General features: G+C 38.5%; 1 protein-coding gene across 3 annotated transcripts in view; it reads left to right on the plus strand.

Moving 5' to 3' along the window:
* fhod3b (formin homology 2 domain containing 3b) overlaps window positions 1-23,784 on the plus strand; it is a 125,916-nt gene that overhangs the window by 12,166 nt on the left and 89,966 nt on the right. For all 3 annotated transcript variants that reach the window (XM_041793419.1, XM_041793420.1, XM_041793421.1), the window contains exons 2-3: window positions 3,421-3,527; window positions 13,403-13,467. In XM_041793419.1, coding sequence (XP_041649353.1) covers window positions 3,421-3,527; window positions 13,403-13,467 — 172 coding nt within the window. The remainder of the gene's footprint in view (window positions 1-3,420; window positions 3,528-13,402; window positions 13,468-23,784) is intronic.

The raw sequence follows: 23,784 nt of genomic DNA on the forward strand, positions 1-23,784 counted from the left end.
TGCTTTGTTAAGGCTCCACAATGAGTTGTGTGCTCTAAAACTCTGTGAATAAGTCAAAAGGCACAGTTTTTATCATTCTCTCAAGATGTGGGCTAATCATCACAAATGCCCACCAGTGTGCAGAGATACTGAGGCATTAAGCAATCATGTAGGGGGAAAAAAACTCCCCTTTACATGCCATATTGGCCTTATTGCATTCAAAATCACTCTGAATCCATCCATCCTGACAGAGCGCTTCATACAGCACCAGCTGTGCCAAGTTGGAGAGACGGAGAGCAACTTTTAGGACACACTCACATTAGGCAGTCCATACTGGGCCCTAATGCAGTGTATTAGGTGACTGAGCGAATAAACGTATGCCTTCATCTACTATATTTCCATGGTTTATATTGATATCCACATAATAAACGGGCAAATCATGGTGTTTAAAGTGAGGATTCAGTATGAGAGAGAGAGAGAGAGAGAGAGAGAGAGAGAGAGAGAGCGATGGGGGAGCAACCAACAGGAATCAGCGGGAGCTGATCTGAATCATCAATCATCACACTGCAACAGATGAGAAGTTTTGCCGTGGTAAACCTTGAACTCCATGTCACAAATATTGCAGCGTAATCTGCATCGTATTTTGAAAAGTGAAGTGCTACCTTCGACCGCTTCCTATTAGCCATGTTTGTTGATTCAGTAAGTTGCTACCGACGTCATTACCCTCGTGCGTGCAATGCTGTATTCATGTCCGGCATGGAAAATTGACTACTCTTCCACTCTCTTGCAGTCACAAGGATGTGTTTAGGAACTGAAACATGGTACCATTTGATTTTACGTGAATCGGTACTCGGGAGTACTGACGGAATTTGGTCGTTACCTATAAAAGTACCGAATTCAGTACCCATCCCTAGTGTGAGAACTGATGGAGGTGCGCTGCAGTTTTTATGATGCACATACTTTCCAGATAAATAATTTGTAAGTACATTTGGTAAATATTACTTTGACATTGCTATAACTAAGCCATAGCTAGGAGTTAAATCAGTCTGAGACTCTCAGCTGTTTTGCTGTTTTTTATCCATTTGTGGCACCATTATGCACGACGAGGACGTGAGTGTTGCAGTTGTTTTCTTAGACTTTTCCCTCACTCAGGGAGGAAACTTTGTCAAGGTGTTGCTTAAGTCAACACATTAATATTACCATTCCTTTATTTATATGCACTATCTGTTCTGAATATTCAACATGGATTGTCAGGATCTGTGCGGGATGTGGGCGGGAGTGGCCGGTACGCGCTGCAGGGGCAGGCATTAATGGTCAGAAATCCAACAGGAGTGAGATTAAGAGAATAGTCCTACTAAGGGCTCTAGTAAATTGAACTGAATGAAAATACCTGTAATTTAGGTTGCAGTTTCTCATTGGGAGTTGATGGTGGGTCCTGAGGCTGGACCAGTGGAGAACCACTGATTTATTTTACGGTAAGCCCTTTAGATGAACATGGTTGAGATGGTTCACCTATCAACAGCCTGCTGACAGCCCACTACTCATTAAATACAAAGGTATGAGCAAATGAAAACACTTCTAAACAAGGACGTGAAAAAAATCACTGACATTTTAAATTTTAATTTATTTATCCTTTATTCCAAATTGGATCTAGAGCCATTTATTTATGAACACCTGACTCAGGTAGTCAGTAAAATAAATTTCCCTTTGTTCTAGTGTCTCCTAGGTAATGTAGGTCAGCCACTGGTCAGTGTAGTATAAGATGTAGGTTGTCCTCTCTTTCATGCTATATTTTTTTATGTTACTGTCACGCCCCTTACTTTAAAAGACATTTCAGTGCACAGACATAAAAAATGGGCCTCACTTTGGCCCTTATTCCTTTGATTCCTTTCTTTTAAGAATCTGTCCTGTAATCTGGAGAAGCACTTTCTTTCCTCGTCTGCCTTCGCACAGTGCTGCTTTGTTTATTCATCTTCTTATCTGTCTACCTTCCTCTATTTAATGTATGTCTCTTTTTATCCCTGTCTGCCTAACATCTACAGCCATTTCGCTACAACTTATCCCTCTCGTAGAAACAATAGGATTTCCAGCACATTTAAGTTTCCGTCTGTTTAAGCACTGGCCTTGTGCTTTCCCTTGCCTCTTATCCCACGAAAGATTTTCAGCCCCATAAATTCTACAACTGTAATATTACCAATAATCTTTTGGTTTACCAAGATGCATTGGAAAAAAACAAGATGGCTCAGAGTCAGAGAAAGTTGGAGACAGAGTGAGAGTTATCCTTACAAACCACATGTTTTGTTTTAGTTCTCAAATATGACACAGTCCTCTAGTGCTGGAGTGTAGTAATACAAACAGAGTGGCCCATCAGATCAAACCATCAGACCCATAATGTCTTTCCCAGCCTGATGCCTTCACATTCAATTAGGTTACTGTCACATATGGGAGGAAATCAGATCAGGCATAAGACCCTGAAATAACTAGTCTAATTTTAAAAACACATGGTTTTGCATGTTACATACATGTTTAAATGTGATCTACTCTTACAAGAAAAGGATGTTTTAGGTTTTTGTTTATGATTTGCAAATAGTTATTTAATGATTTTTTTTAACCTGACAGAGCTTTTGGTGTAGGCTGACAAAGGAAGATGATGGTTCAGTGTTTTGTTGTTTTAACCTGTTGATGGAGCAGAGCAGTGCCACCATCTCCCCCTTCATTTGCCCTCCTGTGATGTAATTTTTTTCTCTGCCCTCTGTTTTCCTGTTGGAGCCACTGTCCGGCAGAGCTGACAGACGCTGAATATAAATAGGTTAATATCTCCAATTTGGAGGTCAACCACACAAGTGCACAGACCGTCTCATTCCTTGGCTCCTTTACCTCGGTCAGCTGATGACAACCGTTCAAGACCAGACAAATCAGACCTCCTCTGCAAAATCATCTCGTCTGATGATAGTTTATCAGAGATAAGAGGCACCAGACTGCCAAGCTGCTTCGAATGACTCCTCCTCAACCTTGCCCTGCTTGTCATTGTAAAGCGCTGACAGGAGCTGATAAAATAACTTTCTCAGGTCTACGACAGACCAGACCAGACCATAAACCTTGAATACTCTTGCATTTGTTATTTGACCCATAAAAGAGCAAAGTTTTCACACATTGTGAGGCATTATGTTTTTGCACTGTTGTTTTTGGCCAGTGAAGTGAGGGTTAAAAGAATAAAGTCTGACCTTGTCAGGATTAATAGGCATGTGGTCATGACCTTTTTCTGCTGACTTGTGGGTTTGAATCTGATCAGACTGGAGCAGTATTTATAACAACAGACTTTCCAAAGTAAAATGAACTATAAACATTTCCGTCTTACTTTTTGTTCTCTTTTCTTTAAACATGTTTACTTAAGAGGGACTGAAGTCAAATCTCTGTTTTTCTGTGTCCTGTCGCTTCTAGCCGGACGACTGTGCCCTTCAGCTGTCCCATAATGGAAGCTATCTGGACTTGGAGTCCACCCTGGCAGAGCAAAGAGATGAACTGGAGGGATTTCAGGAGGAAGGAGGGTAAGATAAGAATCACCTCTGTCCTTGCTTTTCTCACACTATCTTCTAACTTCAAAAGCACAGTTGCACAGATACAGCACACTGAAATATCAACAACAAAAAATCTAGTTTTGCACTAAGTTCAGTTTGTTATAAAGTTTGACACTTTTTTTTTAAAGATCAGATATTCTTTGCATTTACTGTTGAACAGGTTGAAAATTAAAGACAGACTAGCACTGCATATCAGGTTGATAGCGCAACTTACTTCCCAGGCTGCCTCACAAAAATCTGGCTTTTGAAAACACCCCAAATATTCCCCTGCTCTAGTAGTCAGAGATAATCAGTACAATGTGATTACTGTTTTTCCAGAGAGAGACACATAAAAAATGTGGGAGTGATAAGAGGGAAGAGATACAGCATTTAAATCCTTGGCTTTGGAGAAACCTATTAATATCCTGTTGCTATATTCCTTTGCCTAATTTGATTCTATTATAGTGATTTGAGTCATAATGATACCCATTTCATTCCAGGATGAATTAGTGAAATAATCCCTTTTCTGGGCCTCAGCCGATTGAGCTCCAAAGCTGCTCTCAGGAGGTTGTGGGGTCCGTCGTAGAGCTGAGGGGACAGGCTTCACCCCATCTGAGGGATGATCAAAAGTCTTTCACCACTTGGGGTTCAAGTGGAAAAAATAACTTTGATTTAAAATCTGATCTTAGCCGCAGTAGTTCCCATGTGAGTCAGCAACTAAATAACAATCTCACTGGCATTAATCAATCTCTTTGGCTCTGGATGTCTGATTCTAAGCTTATTAATAAGTTAAACCAGTTGTTAATTTATTTGTTCAGGAGACTCATTTTTCTTTCTCTCGCCTTAATCAATTTTATAGTTCTAAGGGTTTTTTTTTGTTTCTTAAAGTCCCTGTAAAATGAAATCCAAAGTTATTATCTTAACACTGTGGGTATGTTAGAATATGGTTGCTGTAAACATGTGAAAACACTGAGATCAACATGTAACTGAATTTTGGATTTACACTGTTAGAAAGTTTTTCAACTCTTTCCTGGCTGGGTTTAATGTGGGCGGGGCAAATATGTTGGCTCATGATGTCACAAGCCCACAGTGGAGGATAACCCCGCCCCTTTAACACTACAATAAAACATCAAAGAGCAGTTCATTTCAGTACACTCTGTTGTTAGCTGTTATAACTGCTCTTATTGAAAGTTCACAGTTATTTAAATGCTGTTGTTTTTGTTTATTGTGAGGTAAATTTGCCTAATCTACTAGCCACAGTGGTCTATGGATCATTTAAAGCATCATAACAGAGATTTAAGCCAGAAAATGGACTTTGTCTCTTCTTTGGCACAGAGCTAGGCAGCTGCACTCTGATCATAAGGTCAACATTCAGATTGTAACTTTTTAAAAATCTGATAGGATAGTACTTCTCCTGAGTGAGTGTAGCTTCATCTCATTCAACAGACCCGCCCACACCATCCTGGAGCAGATTTTACTGCTTAATTTTTAATGATTTTGAAGCTATTTTATAAACTTAGAGATGTTTTATTGGACTGAAATTTGATTTGGGGGTTCGTAACACAGTGACCTGTCATACAGCAAACCTACATACAGATTCATTTTCACTTTACAGGGTAAAATACTTTATGTCTCATAGTTTCCATGACATTCATCCATCCATGGCCATAACATGCCTTGCTTCCCTAGCCCTGTGGCAGCACTAAGGTCATCTAAACCACTTACAAGGTGTAGACACATCTCAAGAGTAATCGCTCTTATCTCTTTTGAATGTTACCTCAGTGCTTTTGTAAGGAATGGCTGGACTAAAATTGCCCTAACCAGATAGACTGTTGCATATCCATTGAATATGATATATCTTACATCCATCAGGGGAAACATCCATAGTCTGTGCTTAGGAGGGGTGGAACTTTTCAAAATATTGGACAACCATTCTAGCACATTCATTATAAGCATATCATTGCAACAAAACATATGATGTACTGGGCCTACGCAGCACTGATGAGTAGATTACATAGCATGAGCGCGACAGGTAGCTGCCATTGTTGTTCCCTATCAGTAGAGCCAGTTGGTGAATCAAATGATTGTTGAAGCTGGTTGAAATAACAGCAAAAATATCTTTTTGCCAAGACACAATTTTAGTGCTCTTCTTTGACTAATGGAATGTAGTCCATTTCTAAGCATTCACCAGTGGTAGCCATTGTTTACTGGCTAGCAGTGCAACTAAACCCCAACTGAAATTGCCACAAACTCATGCCAGGGCTGGTAGGGAGGAGAGCAACTTTACTGTTTCCTAACTGTTCTTTTATTAAAACTACTGCTATACATCTGAGCTAGTCACTTCACCAGCAGCCATTGTTTACCAGCTTGCAGTACAATTAAACCACACCTGTAGCCTCATTCATCTCAAATGACGCTGACTTATCTGTCAATTCTCAGACCAGGCGTAAATGTTTCAACTTGGAGCTTTTCAAGACGGATCTGCCCAATAACAGACATAAAATCTGACTTATCCATCAGCTTTGCAAGGTTACAGTTGTTCACCAACTTCCACACAATGCTCAGCTTAGCTAATTTAACAACATTGTTTCCCTGAATTATGTCCATAAATGAGGCCTCGTCTCCACATCAGTACCAGACCTGGATAAAGAAGAGAAACAAATGAAATTGCGCTGTTATTCAGTTTTTTGCATGTTCTTTAGCCAGTTACTTTATTGACTCCATGTGTATTTTCATGTACTGCGGGGTATGTCAATATATCTTTTATATGCTGCCCCACTTTTGGTGATCAGAAACCAAAGGTTGGCATTAGAGTTCCTGGTCGGCTGGACCACAAACATGTATGGATTTATTTGTCTAACTTGGAACTCATAAGCTGCTCTCTGGCTTGGTGTTTCTATTGGATGTCGACAGTGCCGTCCTTTCCCAGCTCCATTTGAAATTGTTGGGAGCTTATGGGAGGTTATTGAGAGCGGTGAGGTTAAAGTGGTCCACTTCTTCTCTCGTCGAAGACCGGGCCTGCCAGAACATCAGTGGTGCCAGCTGGCTCAGGCTGGTATGGATGTGTGTCATTAAACCCACACAGTGTTGTCTGAGGAGGTTGGGGGTGAAGGTGGTTAGCCAATTATTTTGTAGAAAAAGGGCAGTTCTGCTTGCCGGCTTTTTATTGTTGCTGATGTGCCCGTGATTTCACCCCCCACTGCTCAGTGTTGTTGATTTGATGATTACTGAGCTTATAAAAGGTCTGATGAGGCATTTCACCTTTACTTGTTCTATTCTTTTTTTGTTTTCAGTCTCTTTTAATTGCATACAATCTGTCATCAGGAGCCTCCAACTTTAACACGTTTAACCCTAAGAAATGGATTTAATTTTTTCACTTTTTTTTTCAGAATTTAACAAGTTAATTGCATACAATCTGTCATCAGGAGCCTCCAACTTTAACATGTTTAACCCTAAGAAATGGATTTAATTTTTTCACTTTTTTTTTCAGAATTTAACAAGTTAATGTCATAGTAGCACCACCGCACTTACTGCAGTTAACACACAAAATACCATTTTCACTGTTTTTCCTTAAAGTGTAGCCATGTACCTCTGGAAAAAAAAGAGTAGTTCTATTTTCATGTACCGCCTGAGTTCCTGAACTCCCCTGATCATTGGCCATCTGATCCATCTGTAATTGATATTAATGACAGGTTACATTCCTGAGGCGTCTGTGTCATACCTAGTGTCTTTACAAACAGATTAAAGTAAGATCCTCTGACAGAGCGCTGCAGAGCCATGAGATATCAATGTCATGGGAGCTTAAGGGCCATAATCACTTCCACACCGTGTTTGAAGCCAGACTATAGGAGATTGTGACTCATAAATCCCTCTGTTCCATCTCTGATACAGTCTCACTTCAGGTTATAAACTGACCAAATAAGCCAGACGTGCTCTCAGACGTATCTGCGCAGTTTTAGCTAGTTGGTGTGCCATTAAGGGTTGTAGCTGTGATAGATTGATTGACCCCATACACACAATTTCCTGATGGAGAATGGGGGATGTAGTTGGGATCAGATGGCCTGTCGTGTGCTGTCAGCCATTGGAATTTTTTGTGGATTACAAGGAATGAAGTAAAGGGAGTCTTTTTGATAATCAGAGGAACCTGTGTTTGATGTTTTCAGGCTTTTTGTTGTGTTTTTGTCAAACCTGACATTGATTGGCAGATGATTTGTAAAGCTGTAAATCCTAAAGGGCACATTTCCTGGTTTGTCTTTAGAAGATAACATGAAGAACCATTATTGACTCTGTAATTGATTCAGCATGCAGATTTTGAGTACAGAAGACCCTGTTACATACAAAGCCAACAGTTTGTGCTGAATTTGCCCTTCTTGCTTTTATTGAGTGTTCTTGATGTGTTTGACAACCAGTTAGAAGTTTGCCTTTTAAACTCCAACTCTTCTTTCTTTGTAGGCTTTGACTATTCAGTGTTTCTATTCAGATCCTTTCATCTCTCTAAGGACAGCTCTGCTTTCATTATTTTCAGTTTTTCTGACCCACTTGGACATTTAATTTCATAAATGCTTGAAGCACACAAGATTTTCATTTGAAGTGAAAAGGCACAACAACTGGAGGAACTCAAATTGAAACCGCACGGCTTGAACCTAAAGACGGGAAATACAACCCTAAGTCCAGAAAAGTTGGGGTCTTGTGTAAAATGTTAAAAACAGAATGCAATTGTTTGCAAATCTCAGAAACCCATATTTTATTCCCAGTAAAAAAAATTATATTATTTATAATAATACATTATATTATATTTGCTAATTTTGAATTTGATGGCAGCCACACATCTTTAAAAATTAGGGACAGGACCATGTTATCGTTGTGTAGAACCCCCTTTTTTAACATCAGTCTGTAAATGTCTTGGGAATTGAGGAGGCCAGTTGCTGGTGTTTTGTGAGAGGAATGTTGTCTCATTCTTTTCTTATGCAGGAGTCTAGCAGTTACACAGTCCTGGGTCTTCTTAGCCCGATTTCTCATTTTATGGTGTGCCAAATGTTTCCTATTGGTGAATGGCCTGGACTGCTGGCAGGTTAGTTTAGCACCCAGACTCTTCTACTGCAAAGCCACACTGTTGTGATGGAAGCAGTATGTGGTTTAGCCTTGTTTTACTGAAATATGCAAGGCTTTCCCTGAAACAACACTGTCTGGATGGAAGCATATGTTGCTCTTAAACCTTCATTTACGGCACTGATGGTGCCGTTCCAGATCTGTAAGCCAAACACCCCATAGGCACTAATGTTATCACAAACCACCAGAGATGCAAGCTTTTGAAATGTGCACTTGTAACAAGCTGGATGATCCTTCTCCTCTTTAGTCTGCAGGGCATGGTGCTCATGGTTTCTAAAATGGATTTCAAATTTTGAGTCATCTGACCACAGAACAGTTTTCCATTTTGCCTCAGTCCATTTTAAATGAGCTTTGGCTTAGAGAAGACTGCAATGCTTCTGGATCGTGTTCACATATGGCTTCTTCTTCAAATGATGCAGCTGTAGCTTGCATTCATGAATGGTATGACAAACTGTGTTGACAGACAGTGATGTCTGGAAGTGATCCTGGGCCCATGCAGTGATTTCCGGTACAGAATCATGCTTGTTTTTAAAGTAGTACCGTCTGAAGGCCCAAAGATCATAAGCATCCAGAATTGACCTTCAGCCTTGTCCCTTGCGCACAGAGATTTCTCCAGATTCTCAGAATCTTTTGATAATATTTTCACCTTGGATATTCAATGTCTTTTGAGGAACATTTTTCTGAAATTGTGTCACAATTTTAAGTTGCAGTTTGTCACAGATTGGTGAACCTCTGCCCATCATTACTTCTGAGAGACTCTGCCTCTCTAAAATGCTCCTTTTACATCCAGTCATGTCACTAACTAGTTGCCAGCTAGCCAAATTAGTTGCTAAATGCTCCTCCAACTGTTTGTCTTTAGCACAACTTAGTAAATGTCTCAGTTTCCACACCTGATATGTTGTTTATGTTTGTTTGTAAAGAAAATATGGGTTTATGAGATTTGCAAATCATTTCATTGTTTTTCTTTACTCATTACACAGTTCTCACACTTTTTTGGTAATACGCTCATAAAACATCATTTGTTTCCCTACATGTCATAATAAGGGAGAGGAATGTCTTAATTTGTGTGGGAGTGTTAAGTCTTTTTATCTGAAATAATCCCAGCAGATATTACCTTATTCTTATTCTTCACCCTCTTATGGTGCTCACATAGAAGTCAGTAGACCTTTGTGGGGCCTTCAGGTCTGGCATTAATTGGTCTTTGAGAAGAAATACTGGCTTTACTGTATCCCCTCTACATGTGTTTCCTTTCTGCGGGTACACATTTTGTTTTGTTTTATAAACATTGCTGGTAATGCTCCTGTAGATGAAGCTGGCAGGCACCCATCCAGTCTTAAGATTAAGACACAGCTTTTATGAGGGTGCTGTTCAGCAGAGCAGTGATGGGAGAATGGAGGCGAAAATAATGTTGGGTTTGATCTTATTGGCAGGTAGAGCTGTTTGGTTTCCACAGCTGCGTTCCTGTTACTAACATTTGATAGGCAAAGTGATGATGATGAATATCAGATTTATGCTATTAGGTAAAAGATTTATGTGCACTGTTTCTTTTCATGTTCCCAGGATTAGAGTGGCCATATGTTTCCATTTATTTCTTTTTTTTTTTTCAAATAAAACCCTCTAATTTTGACCAGTAGGGTAATAGCCATGAGGTAAAACATCAGTATTGTATTGGTTCCTCCTTAAATCAGGTTATTTAATTATTAAATGTGGGCATTTCCATATTAAAAATGTTAGTAAGAACGCATAATGTTGTACATAATTATTCAGATCTTTTGCAGTAGAAACCTGAACTTTCTGGCTAGAGGAAACCACAATAAAAGCACAAGAAAACCAAATAAATAAAAGGTAATAAATGCAGAAATTATGCCAGTTTATTATTAGTTCTTTATAGTTATCATTATTTTTTTAACATCTTTATAGTCCTTCAGCACTTTCAGTAGGAGTGTCCAATTTTCACATTTAATTGCTGAGAGGGGGGTCTAAAAACCTCACGCATATTCCATGCAGGTTTGTTTAATTTGATAATGAGCATGTTGGCCTGTGTAGCCTCAGGTCTTGGTTAAGCAGCAGGATACTGTTGCAGTGCAGCGGAGAGAAAGCAGACATTCGTGACAAAATGTCTTTGGTTACCCCGTTTGCCTCAACAGCATCACAGAAGATTAAATTCCTGTTTCCTGTCTCCTCTCACTAGTTACGGTCCATGTTGACAGATGTTGCTCCTGTGTCGCCTCTGCTTGTTGATGGGTATTATATTTGATAAAACAGTGAGCATATACAGAAACCCCCCCACCTGTGCTATGTAATCTGTTCATTTAATATTGTCAGATACTTTTAAACTATGAGTGTCAGACTCACTGCCTGATTGTCACTAAAAGCAGCCTTCTGTGGCTGGCACCGCGCCAGCCTGAACAGTCACTCATCTTTTGTGCAGACGACATAAAAGACCATTTGTCAGAGAGCTGAATTAGGAGGGGGGTTGTTGAGCAACTCTACCTGCTGTGCTCTTGTCTTCAGTTGTATCTGCTGAGTTTGTTTGTATGCTTCAATTGCTAGTCAGGAGGTTAAAGTCTCAATCTGTGATGTAAAAACGGTGGGCTTCACTGCCTAAATCCAAAACATGGGACTGGAATGTGCTTTCTCTTTCAAACTATTGGTTCGTTTACACTTTAGATGCGAACACAGGCAGGAATGATTAAGTAAGCTGAAAAGCTCTTAAAAGGATATATGTTCTACATTTTGGTTGTCATTAGCAACGACTGAAGCTATTTTCTGCCACAGAGGTTCAGTTTTTGACCATTAATATTTGAATGACATCACTATTTTGCATTTACTGTAGCAGATTATGTTTTCTTTCGACAATCCTGCATACAATGTATTGCTAGTACACTGTAGGAATGAACAGTTGAAGGTATTAGAAAAAATGAGTTGCATTAACATAAAAATCCAAAATAGCTATTTCAGCTCCTTTTTTCTGAGTTACGTTTTTAGTTTAAAGTTAACAGAACTCAATAAGAAGTCTTGCCTGTGGGGAGCAACCACAATACTGTATACTAATTAAATAACCATCAGTTATTGCCACTTGTTGCTGAAGTTGGCCTACCTTCAGTAGCATAAATGTTTCAGATTAAAGTTTGTGAAAGAAGAAAAAATTGCAGTGGATGAAACGTATGTAGCTTTACTAAAAGGTACTTTAAAACACTGCTTTGAATTGGATTTAAACAGAATTTAAAAGTGTAGGAAAGTTTCCTGAGTGTACTTTAACTTAAAAAGGTTGAGTTAACCCAACACAAATGAACAGGTAAAATTGAGCTGATATATTATTTAAAATGGCTCAGTACCTGCTACTAAAAATATTGAGGTGCCAGAAAAAAATCAATTTATGTCAGAATCACAAAAAGTAATTTCTACGATTCCAATTCGGTTCAGAATTCTCAAGAATCAATTAAAAAATGTGCTTTATTACAAGTGTATTTTCAACCACAGACCTGCTTAAAGTTGCATATTTTATTTAATGCAACAAAGCATTATTTTGAGCACATTTTATTTAAATTTTTATATACATCTGCACAGCAGACTGGAGTTAGAGTAGATGTTGAAATTATTACCTTACAATAAGAAATAGAGAATGTGTTGTGAATTGGAAATTGATTCTAAATCAAATCACAATCCCCAGAATTGAAACATTGAAAATCATTGAAAATCGGCAAATCAGAGGAAAGCAGGTCCGTGGAGCAGCGGTGTTAAAGAGACAGCAGCGGAAAGGAAGTGTTTCAGACAGAGGTTAAAATAAGGGTTTTTCAGGACACCAGTGTGAGAAATATGAGGAGTTTTTTGAGCTGTAAACCATGTAATGCTACTACATGGGTATCAGAGAGATGGTATAAAGCCTTGAAAAAAGGCATAATACCCCCACTTTAAAGACTGAAATCTCTCCTAAACAAATACAGTTTTTGAGTTACTTAAAATTGATACATAATCAGTTGCCTCAAATATTTTGAATCTTATTAAGTCATCAATGATTACTCGATTAATTTATTTCCACTACTTAAAATCTTTGACGTAATAATTGCTTTTTAAAGATTTAAAACTTTATGCTGATGACTGAGCTAAAACGCTAGCTGTAACAGACTGGCGGTAAAGTCCTGAAAATAAGCCAACAAGTTTTTTTCCCCTGGGTTCAATACGTATGAGAATTGTCAGCAAAGTTTTTTTTTTATAAGAGAAATTTTCCATCAGACTTTGTACATAGATTAGTAGGCAGACTTCTGAGTAACTAAATTGTATTTTGTGTGAATACAAACTCCATTGCTCTCACATTCACTTTCACCATTGAAAAGAACTGAGGTGCATTGTTGTTGTCTTTGTTTTGGATTGTCATTCAGACATTGTGGGCAGTTGACAGGATGGTGATAGGGTCTTGGCATATCTCCATTAACACAGGGGGCAGGGCTGACCTCTGACCTGCTCCCAGCCTTCATTTTATCTTCAGAAAACTTTTACCCTGTTCTCTTCTGCAACCTGATGGCTTTTTATTATAAGTCCAGACTGCAAATAATAAATGGTCTGGAACAGAACTGACAATCATTTTAAACCTTTAGCTCTACTTTTTATCTGCCTTTAGCATACTGATTTCAATCGGGTACAAGTCTGCTTCTTAACCTTGATACAGATTTTTACCTACCCTTAATTTTGTTAAATTCTTACATGATCAAGTAACATTACACTTTCTCTGTATTTCTTTTTTTTTTAATTCACAGGAGAGGCAAGAAGCACAGCGTTATTCTACGGACACAGCTGTCAGTCAGAGTTCATGCCTGCATTGGTGAGTAATACACTATAATCTAACCTAAACTGTACCTTTGTATCATCTTGCTTTATGATGCTGAAATCTTTTGTCTTTGTCTGAGATTCGTGAGCTTTAATTACTCCAGTTACTTCTGGGCTATTTTACTGAGGTCTCTGTGTTGAACTCGCACAGTAGCAGTTCTGGGAAAATGCCCACAATCTTAGTTTGAGTGCAATTTAACTGCATTTCAGCACTGTGAAAAACTAAGCCGTGACACGTAAGAGAGACTAAAAACACTTATTGTTTTTGGAATCACCGTGTTCTGTCACTTTGTTTTATTGGGCCTCCTAGTGTCTGTGAGTAATGCAAGGGAACCAGCACAAAGAGTTGAGTGAAAACATATGCATCACGCCTGCATGTGACATGCTGCAAACGCATTCACACACTCTCTGCTTATCAGCATGTAAACTAAAGATGCTAACTACCTGAGCTTTTATAGCTGCATTTTACTCGGTAGAATTAGGTGCTTATTTAGACAAATGTTTTTGCATCCTTCTAGAAAGACGTAACTGATAAATAGGTGTTAATCATTTTGCCACCTTGTTTGAGGCATTAATAATGTAATGAATAAAAACAAAAGCCCTTGTGAACGGTCTAATTTGTTAGCAAAGAGCATTATGGCTGTCAGAAGCAGAGCGTGGAGAAGCACAAAGACACACGCTGCCTTCTTTACAGGCTCCAAGCGTAAAAATAACCCAATGCCTGGAAAAGCTATTAGACTGTAAATCGTCAGTATTTGGCCGTTTTTTTTTTCTCTATTGCAATAGAAGTGAACCAAAGGCCCAGACGTTATTCATTTGAATGAAGTCACTATGATCTGAGAACTATCTCTGATGTAAGTGGTTATTTATTCTTCCGCTGATGCATGACGTGCAATAAAAAAGTTTGGAAACTCCAAAGTGAATATTTTATCCAGATTGCTCCATCATGGCAGCTCATTTTGACACTCAAGAAATGAGAGTATGAGACTGCTTTAGCTTGTTTTTTAGGAGAACTAGTGTTGAACACAAAGAGGATTACTTTTGATGCACTTGACATAATAATTACGTAACTGATACAGTAATCCTATAAGTTATGATATTATCAAGCCTTTCAAACATAGATATAGTTTATAATATTGCAGACAGATGCTCCCTGGTATGATAACCCTAAGTACCTGGCAGACGTTTCCAGTCTAGCCTGATGGAACAGGTCTGAACATGGCTTTACTTGTGAATATTTGGCTAAACCTTGTCTGCACACTCCCCTGAACTGGCCTTACCTTTTTCCTCCTTCTTTCTCCTGCTGGTTCTTTACTCAGCTTAGTGGAAACCTAGGGAGCAGCAGACAGTCTTGCTGCTCCTCTCTAAGTGGATGATGACCCTCTTTCTCTCTAAGTTGACAGCCACCTGTTGCCCTTCTCTAGCCTCGCTCAGTCACTGCCTGCGAGGCTAGCTGATTTATTTCCTCCCAGCGAGGTGGTCACTGTTACTGTAACTCGTCCAGACATTTGAGCCTAATTTTATCTGACTAGAGGGCTTACCTCGCAGCCCCATGGGAGCAGAATTACTGGGTGATTTTCCTGCTCCACACAGGAGATAATTCGTTAGTCTTCTGAAGACAAATGGCATGCATTTCTTTAGGCTGTGCACTTGCTCTGTCTTAAGGGGTTGAGCAATTCCCTGCTGTCAGATTCATAAAGAACAAAAGGACCCCAAAGAGGAGCCTCTTCTTGCAATTTACTCTTTTGTTTTTCTATAATGAGGGTTGTTCTAAAAAGGCAAAAGACCTGCACTCTGTTACAATATGTTGCTTTTGGAAAATAGCCAGCATGCAATGTACGGACCCCTAGAGGCAGCTTTAACAGTGCGGTTTTCTAAATCTCTGGAAATCTTTAAGAAATACTTTATTTGTCTGAGCTGACAAATATTCAAATCACAGTTCTTCTTTTATTTTTTTTTTTTACCAAACATTCATTATTTTTTGTCACTGTTTACATATAACCCCACATTTTGGCTGTTTTCACTCAACATAGGATGCAAAATTGGCACACCCATGTCGTCAAGACACTTTGTTTATCTAAGAGGCCCCCCTCCATTAACATGAGTGATGAGTTGGTCACAATCATGTATGTACTGTGTGGCATTAAGCACTGATTTGTGGAAAACCCATCACATGTATTTTAGGTTTTAAATAAGGAGCACATAACTTTGTTTATGTCCTTTGGTTTTTCAGGTTTTCCCAAATGTACACATCACAGGGCTGGCTTTCTGTTTGCGTGTATATTAGGGTGAGCATGTGGGTCTGTGTGTCAGTGTGACATGAACCACAGAAAGACTTAATCCTGGCTTGCTTAATCTTAGGCATTAGCTCTCACATGCATATGGCTCTGCGTGGACCAGGCTTGACATTTAAGCTGAAGAGGCAGTCAAGGAAGGAAAGTGTTAACCCAGAGACCTAAAGGTGCAAATACTTTTAATGGATCCATCAATTGTGCATTGATTTGTTCTTTTTAACACACATCAAAGAGGCCAGACTGTTTGAGGTCAAAATCTTTTTATTACAGGATATTCTTTCAAATTTCAGCTAAACATTTACTATATTTATGTCCTGTTATTAAGATTCAGGTATGTAAGGCTGGACGATTATTGCCTAAAATGTATGCCATTGTATTTTTCCCCTTTTACAGTAACACAGTTATTTTGTAAGTCTATGCATTCACGTCTTTGTAATGTGTAGTTTTAAGTTTCATTTCTCTCCTGCTGAGGTGTGAGCTTCTGAAAACACTGCATTTCCTAATGTTTGCTTCACAATGAAAACACCTAAGTAAAAAACAGACTACAGACAAGAACTTAGCACATCTTTGATTGATCGAACTTAGCTTCAGCAAAGGTGCCTGTGAGTTACAGCTGCTTCTCCAACCCTCATTAATCACCACTGCCCGCTTTTTAAATCATGATGAACTTAAAACAACAGATTCCTGAGTTAAAAACCAACTTTTTACCAGTTGTTTAAACAGCCCCAGACCGGCCAACAGAGACGCTCTACAAAGCGAGTACACTCGCTGTATGTTGCAGTTATTATACACATGAAACTTGGAGAGGAAAGAACATGTTTACCTGGTTTACCATGTGTTTGGCTGGTTACCTGGCTGCTCTTAAGTGTTTCAGTGGAACATGCTGATGACCGGACTCAGACCAAGCATGTATCAGTCCTCTATGCTAACAGCAGCATCGGTTATGCCTTGTGTGTGCCATTTCATTGCCAGCAGTTTTGCTGGTGATAGTACTGATACCGCTTTATCAACCAACACTTTTATTATGAGTTTTCCCAGAGCCCATAGCTCCAATGAGCAAGACAGTCTGGCTCATCTCTAACAGCCACGCTCACAGACAGTTCATCTGAGACGCTGTATATCTCAGAACGGAAATACACGCTAACTTTTAAAATTAAATCGGATTAAACTTCCATTTAGGGTTAGGATAAGGGATAAGGTAACAAATAGGAAACAAAAATGTAAAAGTTAAAAACCATAAAATGTTGAATAAAGCAGAGTAAATGTATGGTCTGCAGCCAGACCCCTTTCCAAATGAGTGTAAAGTCAAATGGAGATTATAACTTCAGATGTACCATGGTGTAAGGCTTTGTTTTAAGACAGCACTGAAATCCCTGAATAGTTCTCAGTATGCATATTTCACAGTATTATGTGAAATGTGTCCATTAGTTCTTTTATTGGGAAAAGGATAATGGCCTTGGATGTTTTCAGTCAATGGGGAACCAGTAGTGGTGAGGCTTTGTTTATATTTGTTTGACCATCACTACAGCCTGGGATCATGAAAATAACTCAGCTCGACTCTATGCGTGTTAGTGTTGGCCACAGTCTGTCTAAATTGTCAGGCTGTTATTGTTGTCGGCGGACTAGATGTGGTAGTGAAGGCCTGATTAAAGCAGTCTTCTGCTTATTTTAGTGTTTTCTACAAGTCCAGTACACTTTCTTCTTCTTCTTCTGTGTCTTTTTGTTTTTCAAACTGTCAGAGTTGCTGTGAGGTGAGGCTATAAAGAATTGGAAGACAAAGAGACACTCAAATGTGGGCTGCAGACATTTAAAAGGGGATACCAAGTTAAGATCGAACAAATGGCACATGTGTTTTGTAATCATAACCAGCTTTTGTAAAGAAAAGAGTCCAAACAAGCTTTTCTTGAGTTCATACAGATGTACAGTCAGAAGCTGCTACTCTGGCGATTAATGAGTTTTGTGCAGTGCTAGACAAACATTTGATGTGGTCAGTCTATCAAATGCAGTCTGGGTAATTCTGCTTGATCCCTCAAAAATGATCGTGAACTCTTTTGTACACTTACAAATCATTTTCTCTGGAGATCAGCTGTGTTACAGAGCCATCAGAGATCTTCAGGAGGTATTATCTTTATTTCTGGCCAATGGCAAGGAATCACAAACTTTTAAATATTATATTACAGAATTCCTTGGTGTCCCCCTTTAACAGCAGGTTTATCTGTCGACACATTGATCCCAGCTGAGGAGTGACGGCTGTGATCAGAGGTGACACATTCTCAGTGGATTATCCGCTTTGTGTTTTACAACCTCTTATAATCCCTGTTCAGTGCATGATTCATTGCGACCGATGTTGACTTGCATTTCTTTTTTTGCGCTATAACTTTTTTTAAAATTGCTAGTTTTGATCTTCGGGTTGACAACTGCAAACTTTGTGGTTGTTAGGATGGAAGAGGATGAGCAGTAAATTCTAAACAATTATCCCTCTGCAGACCGTGTAAGAAGATGAGTTCCTGGCAGCAAACAGCCTAGTTTTACAACTGTATTTACTGTTAACAGTGGGTGTGAGTGTTTACTTTTCTAATCAACGTATAATTATAATGTGAGCATGTCTTTGTGTGTTTGTGTGTGAGATGTCAGCACATTTACTTGAGACGATAAGATCACCTACTGGTTATGGAGGTGCCTGTCTTTTCCACACACTCTGCCAGACCTGCATGCAGCCATCAGCAGTTTTGTGAACACATAAAAAAACATTTCCTATAGTTAAGCTGCTTATGAGAAACAAAAGCATCTAGATCATCCAGAATTATGGTGGCATGGAGGTGCAATGCAAAATTACAAAGTCTGAAATACTTTACAAAGCTTAAAACAAATGTATATTAACTATTTTTTCACATTTCATTAAAAACATTAAAATTAGCCAAACACTTTTACAAATGACAAAACAAATGAGTATTTTACAAAACCGAATTACAAAAAGTCCAATACAAAATTACAAAGTCAGAAACACTTTATTAAAACTTGAAACAAATTAACAAAGCCCAATACAAAATAACAATGTCTTAAACACTTTATAACATTCTGAAAGACTGTTTCAAACTTGAAACAAATGGACAAAATCCCATTCAAAAGTGCTGCAACAAAAGTTAAAGCACTTTTACAAAACTTGAAAGAACTGTTCAAAGTCTGAAACACTTTCGAAATTGAAATAATTTTAAAAAGTCCAATACAAAATTATAGTCTGCAACACTTGTATAAAACTTGAACAGATTAACAAAGTCTGAAACACTTTACAAACTTGAAACAAATTACGAAGTCAAAATTACTTTTATAACATCTGACACACTTTTACAAAGTCTGAAACACTTTTTAAAAAAAAATGAAACAAATTTACAAACATTTAACAAACATTGAAACAATTAAAAAAGTTGGAAATGTTTTTACAAAGCTTGAAACAAATTTACAAAATTGGAAGCACTTTTAAAACTTCTAAAACACTTTAGCAAAGACTGAAACACTTCAAAAAATTTTGCAACAATTTACAAAGTCTGAGAAAAATGTACAAACTCCCATACAAAATTGAGAAGTCTGAAACACTTTTCAAAGTCCGACACAAAATTACCAAGTCTGCAACACTTTTAAAACTTGAAACTAAAGCCACTTTTAGTACATTTCCTGTCTGTAATTTACCATTATGAACATTTATTGCAGAAGTTTTAAAAGTGTTGTACCATTTGTAAATTTTTTTCAGCTCATTAAAGTGTTTCAAAATGTATGAATTTGTTTTGTAGAATGTAAAAAGAAAAAAAATAAATGTTGTTTTTTATATAAAAGTATTTTTTTGTAATTAAATGTAAGGCTGGGCTATAAATCGAGTATACTCGATGCATCCTGGCTTTTTCCACCCATGATATATAAAATGACTAGTTATATCCCGAATATCCGAGTATAAATTATGTGGAAGTTTTTAGCTGTCAGTTTGCATTTCTCGCTGGAGTTTCACTTTTCCCATTGTCCCTGAACACATCTCTCAAAGCAGAGAGCTCACTCCTTCTCCTGCGCCTATCCAGAAAACTCCTCTGCTCATGCACATCAGCGGCGAGAAGCAAGGAAAGAGGAAGGTAAACAGAGCAGCATGGCTAGTTAGTGGGGAGTTAGCCGACTTTTGAGACAGCAAGAAACAACGCTGGATCTGCAGCGTTAAGCAGTCGTTCAACTTTGAAAAGGAAGAGGTCAAACTCACGCGGTATTCGTTAAAATACGCCACAACATGTCTCCGAGATAACGGCGGCAGTAACACAACACGCCGCTAAAGACATGAGCCCAGTGTTGTTGAAAAGACACTTAACCCAAAATACGAGATTTGCCTGGGCATGAGCATTTTGCTGAAAACTCCCTGCCAGAGTCGTACATTTTAGAGAGAAGACAGCCCAGAAGCGGAAAAATGTGATCCACTTCTCCTCAACTACGGAGCCTTATCTCAGCCTTACAGTTCAAAACACCGACAACGAGAAGTTAAAATGTTCCTGCCTCCAATCAAGCTTTTTCCACCATGATCACACAGGACAGTTTCTTGAATAAGGTCTAAAGACACTCTCATGTTATGAACTTGTCAGAAACTGGTCCAGCTTTCATCAGCACAGATAACGGACTAATATAATCACAGCTGTAAGCCTGAATGGAGGACTAGACTGCAGGGTTTTGGCCATTTACTGCAAGCATGATTGGTGAGTTCTGTGTAGGTTTGCTTCATCCTTAATGAGGAAAATAATCATTTTATAATCAGCAATAGTAAACATTACCCAAAAAACATTTCAGGACTTTCCATACACCGTAAAAGACAGAGTATTTCATGATTTATGTATTTTTTATTAATAGTAAAAGATTGAATGAAGTCCTTTTCAAAATAAAACTGCTAAATTTGACTTTAAATTGTTTTTACTCTCTGCAAACAATTTTGTTAAAAATCCAATAGAACAGTCTATTTTTATCACCAGTCTAGTGTCATTTGGGGACGAATTAAATACAGCTGCTGAGAGGCCATTTCAAAATATCGCGATATATATCGTGTATCGGGATATAGCAAAAATATATCTGGATATCCATTTTAAGCCATATTGCCCAGCCCTAATTAAATGGGATTTTTTTTTCCTAAAAATGTTTGTAATTTTGCTTTTCTACATTTGTTTTTTAAAATGTTCATTTTTTGTGTCATTTTTTCCCTATGTAAATTTGTTCTATGAATTGTAAAAATATTTTGGTTTATGTGCGTTTGTTTCAAGCTTTGTAAAAGTGTTTCAGACTTTGTAATTTGTATTGCACTTCCAGGCCACCGTACTTAAGAATATGCTCTGATTTTGTGGGAGCAAAGAGAGTTAATTGTACCAAAGGTTATGGCTTGTATCCAGTTTTCTTCAGTTTATTAATACACTGATTTGACATGTTTATCTTGTCAATAATATCTGTTATAGCTCTGTCACATGACATCTCTGAATCTAATTTAATACCGTAGATCCTCAGAAAAACAACATACTTAAGAGTCATATTTGAGCAATCAAATCAAATATCTCTTCACGTTCCAAGCAAGCAAGGGAATGATTAAAATCGTGCATCCATGAGACACTTGGGAAGATCAAATATCTTTCTCTGTCTTTTCTTTGACTTCCTGCAAACAGACCCCAAAATGGGATCATGGGCTTAGAGTCACCTCGGGAGGCCAACCTAAACAATATCGTGCCAAAGAGGAGAAATCTGGGGCTGCAAACACTTCAGAAAGAGAAGTGAGTGAGGAGCAGGTCGTGCTTTTCAAATCACAACTGATAGCAGAAGTAGATCAGCTGTAGGTTTGATTGTATCACTCACCTCACACTTTATCTCACTGAGTCTTTATATACTCACTGTTTGGCCATGAGCCCAACAACTCACATGCAGAGATAACAACAGTCTGAATTTACAGGCAACAGTAAACAATGTTTCCCCTCATTTTGTCCCACTGCCCTCAAAACAAAAACACATTTTCCTTTTTTCATATCAGGGCCTATTTCTGCCTGTTTTTATAGGTCTGATTCACATTCATCTTTAATGCCTCTATAGCATTAGTTCATGTAAGCATGCTCGTGTTCGCATGCACACAGTCATGCAAAGGCATTCACGTATTAAGAAGCCATCTGGTTCCAGTTGTAAGGCCCCTCAGCGCTGCTCGTCAGCCGTCCAAAAAGAAGAGAGCTGTCTAAGTTTTCAACCGAGAGGGGAGGTTTTTTTTCCTTTCTGTGTTTACAGGATAGAAGGAGAGTGGTGAGCGTGCAGCGGGGGCAGAAACCGTATTCCTTTAGATGATGAAGAATCCTATAGTCTCATTATTGAGTTTCACTGGAGTAAATAATTACATTCACTCCCTTTTATTCTCCCTGATTCCAGCCAAACTCCTGTCAGAAACACTCAGAATCTGTTCAAATTTGCTACGACTTACATTTTACAGCCAGCTCATTACAAAATATAGATTTTAAAGTGGCACATCACCACATATAAATCTGACCGCCTACAGTGGATGACATGTGAACCAGACTGCTCTGTTGTCTGCCACCGCTGTGAGCCTGGAGCTCCCCTTGTTGAAATGGACAGGTGTGTAACCTCAGCAGCTACACACGCTAAACATCTGACCACTTGCAGGAAGGAGAATTTGGAAGGAATCTGAGTTTGTTTTTGTCCAGACCAACATTTATTTGATGTCTGCAGAGAGTTGTTTATTGTATATTTACACAAGGGTCCATGATGGTTTAGAGCTGAGGTTTGAGGTGCCTCTGCACAGCCAGTGTCTGTCCTCTGTGTGTGTGTGTGTGTGAGTGTCCTTAACAGTGGGAGGATGAGAACACTGAGGAGACTAAAATATGACCCTTTTTGTAGTTTTACACAATATGCAGACATGTTACGGCCATTATGTTGAAATGAACAAGTCAAGGACAACAACAAACCTGAATTTTTATTGATGACGGAAATGTTGTCTTTAAGAGTTGATTATGTGTTTTGACTTAAATAGTCAGTATTTAGTGAAAAAAGTCCTAACCAATTCCTTAGGCCCATTAACATGTCTTGAAATAGCTTCTTACCAGTCAGGCTTGCCCACAGATTTCAATGGGCCCCTGACAAACCCAGAGCATGGGCCCTCCCCAGGTGTGATATAATGATAGTATCATTGTTTGTGTATTGGATAAGTAGCGTTGGTGCTAGTCTTGGTGCCATTTTTCATCAATTTTGCACTATTTTGTCTGCCTGGTTTTGCCACTTTTGATCCATTTTATCCACACATCTTGCCAATGCTTGCCACATTTTAATCCTAATTCACCATCTTTTCTGCCCACCTTTGCCATTTTATATCATTTGTTGTCACTTGTGAAAATAGGGGATTTTGAAGAACATCATTCTACGGAATAAATAAATGAAATATATTTGTTGCTTTGATAAGAGTATTTACTATTCAAATAAAAAAATAAAGTAAAATATGGTTATTACAGCTTAACTGTACAATGGACCATGATTTTTCTGACCTCCATGGGCTCCTGGCTGGCCCTAGAAAGCTCTCTCCCCTTTATCCCCTTTTATGGGCATCCTTGTTACCAGTCCTAGACCAAACTAAAGGGGACACCAAATTATATGGCATGAACAGATTAGGCCAGTTGTCAAGAAAAACTTGGTTGACTGAAATTACGTCCATGCACCAATCAAACAATGGGTCGTTCAGGTTAAGTAAAAAACCTCTAAATCAATCCGTGACTGGTACCTCATTGCATCCTTCTGGTAGTCTAAATGATCTTGAAAATTAACATAGCATGCTTTATGAAGCATTATCAATTATTTTGAACCATATTTTGTTGTGCTAAATAATAGTTGACTCAAAGATGTTCACCTGCCTGTAACTGTGTGATTTCTGTGATAACAACACAGTAACTATTCAGCATCATACAGCAAACAAAATATCCTCAGATAATTGTGTGTATTAATTCACAGTGATAACTGTTAACTGA

The sequence above is a fragment of the Cheilinus undulatus genome, linkage group 8, assembly GCF_018320785.1.
Source record: "Cheilinus undulatus linkage group 8, ASM1832078v1, whole genome shotgun sequence".
NCBI lineage: Eukaryota > Metazoa > Chordata > Actinopteri > Labriformes > Labridae > Cheilinus > Cheilinus undulatus.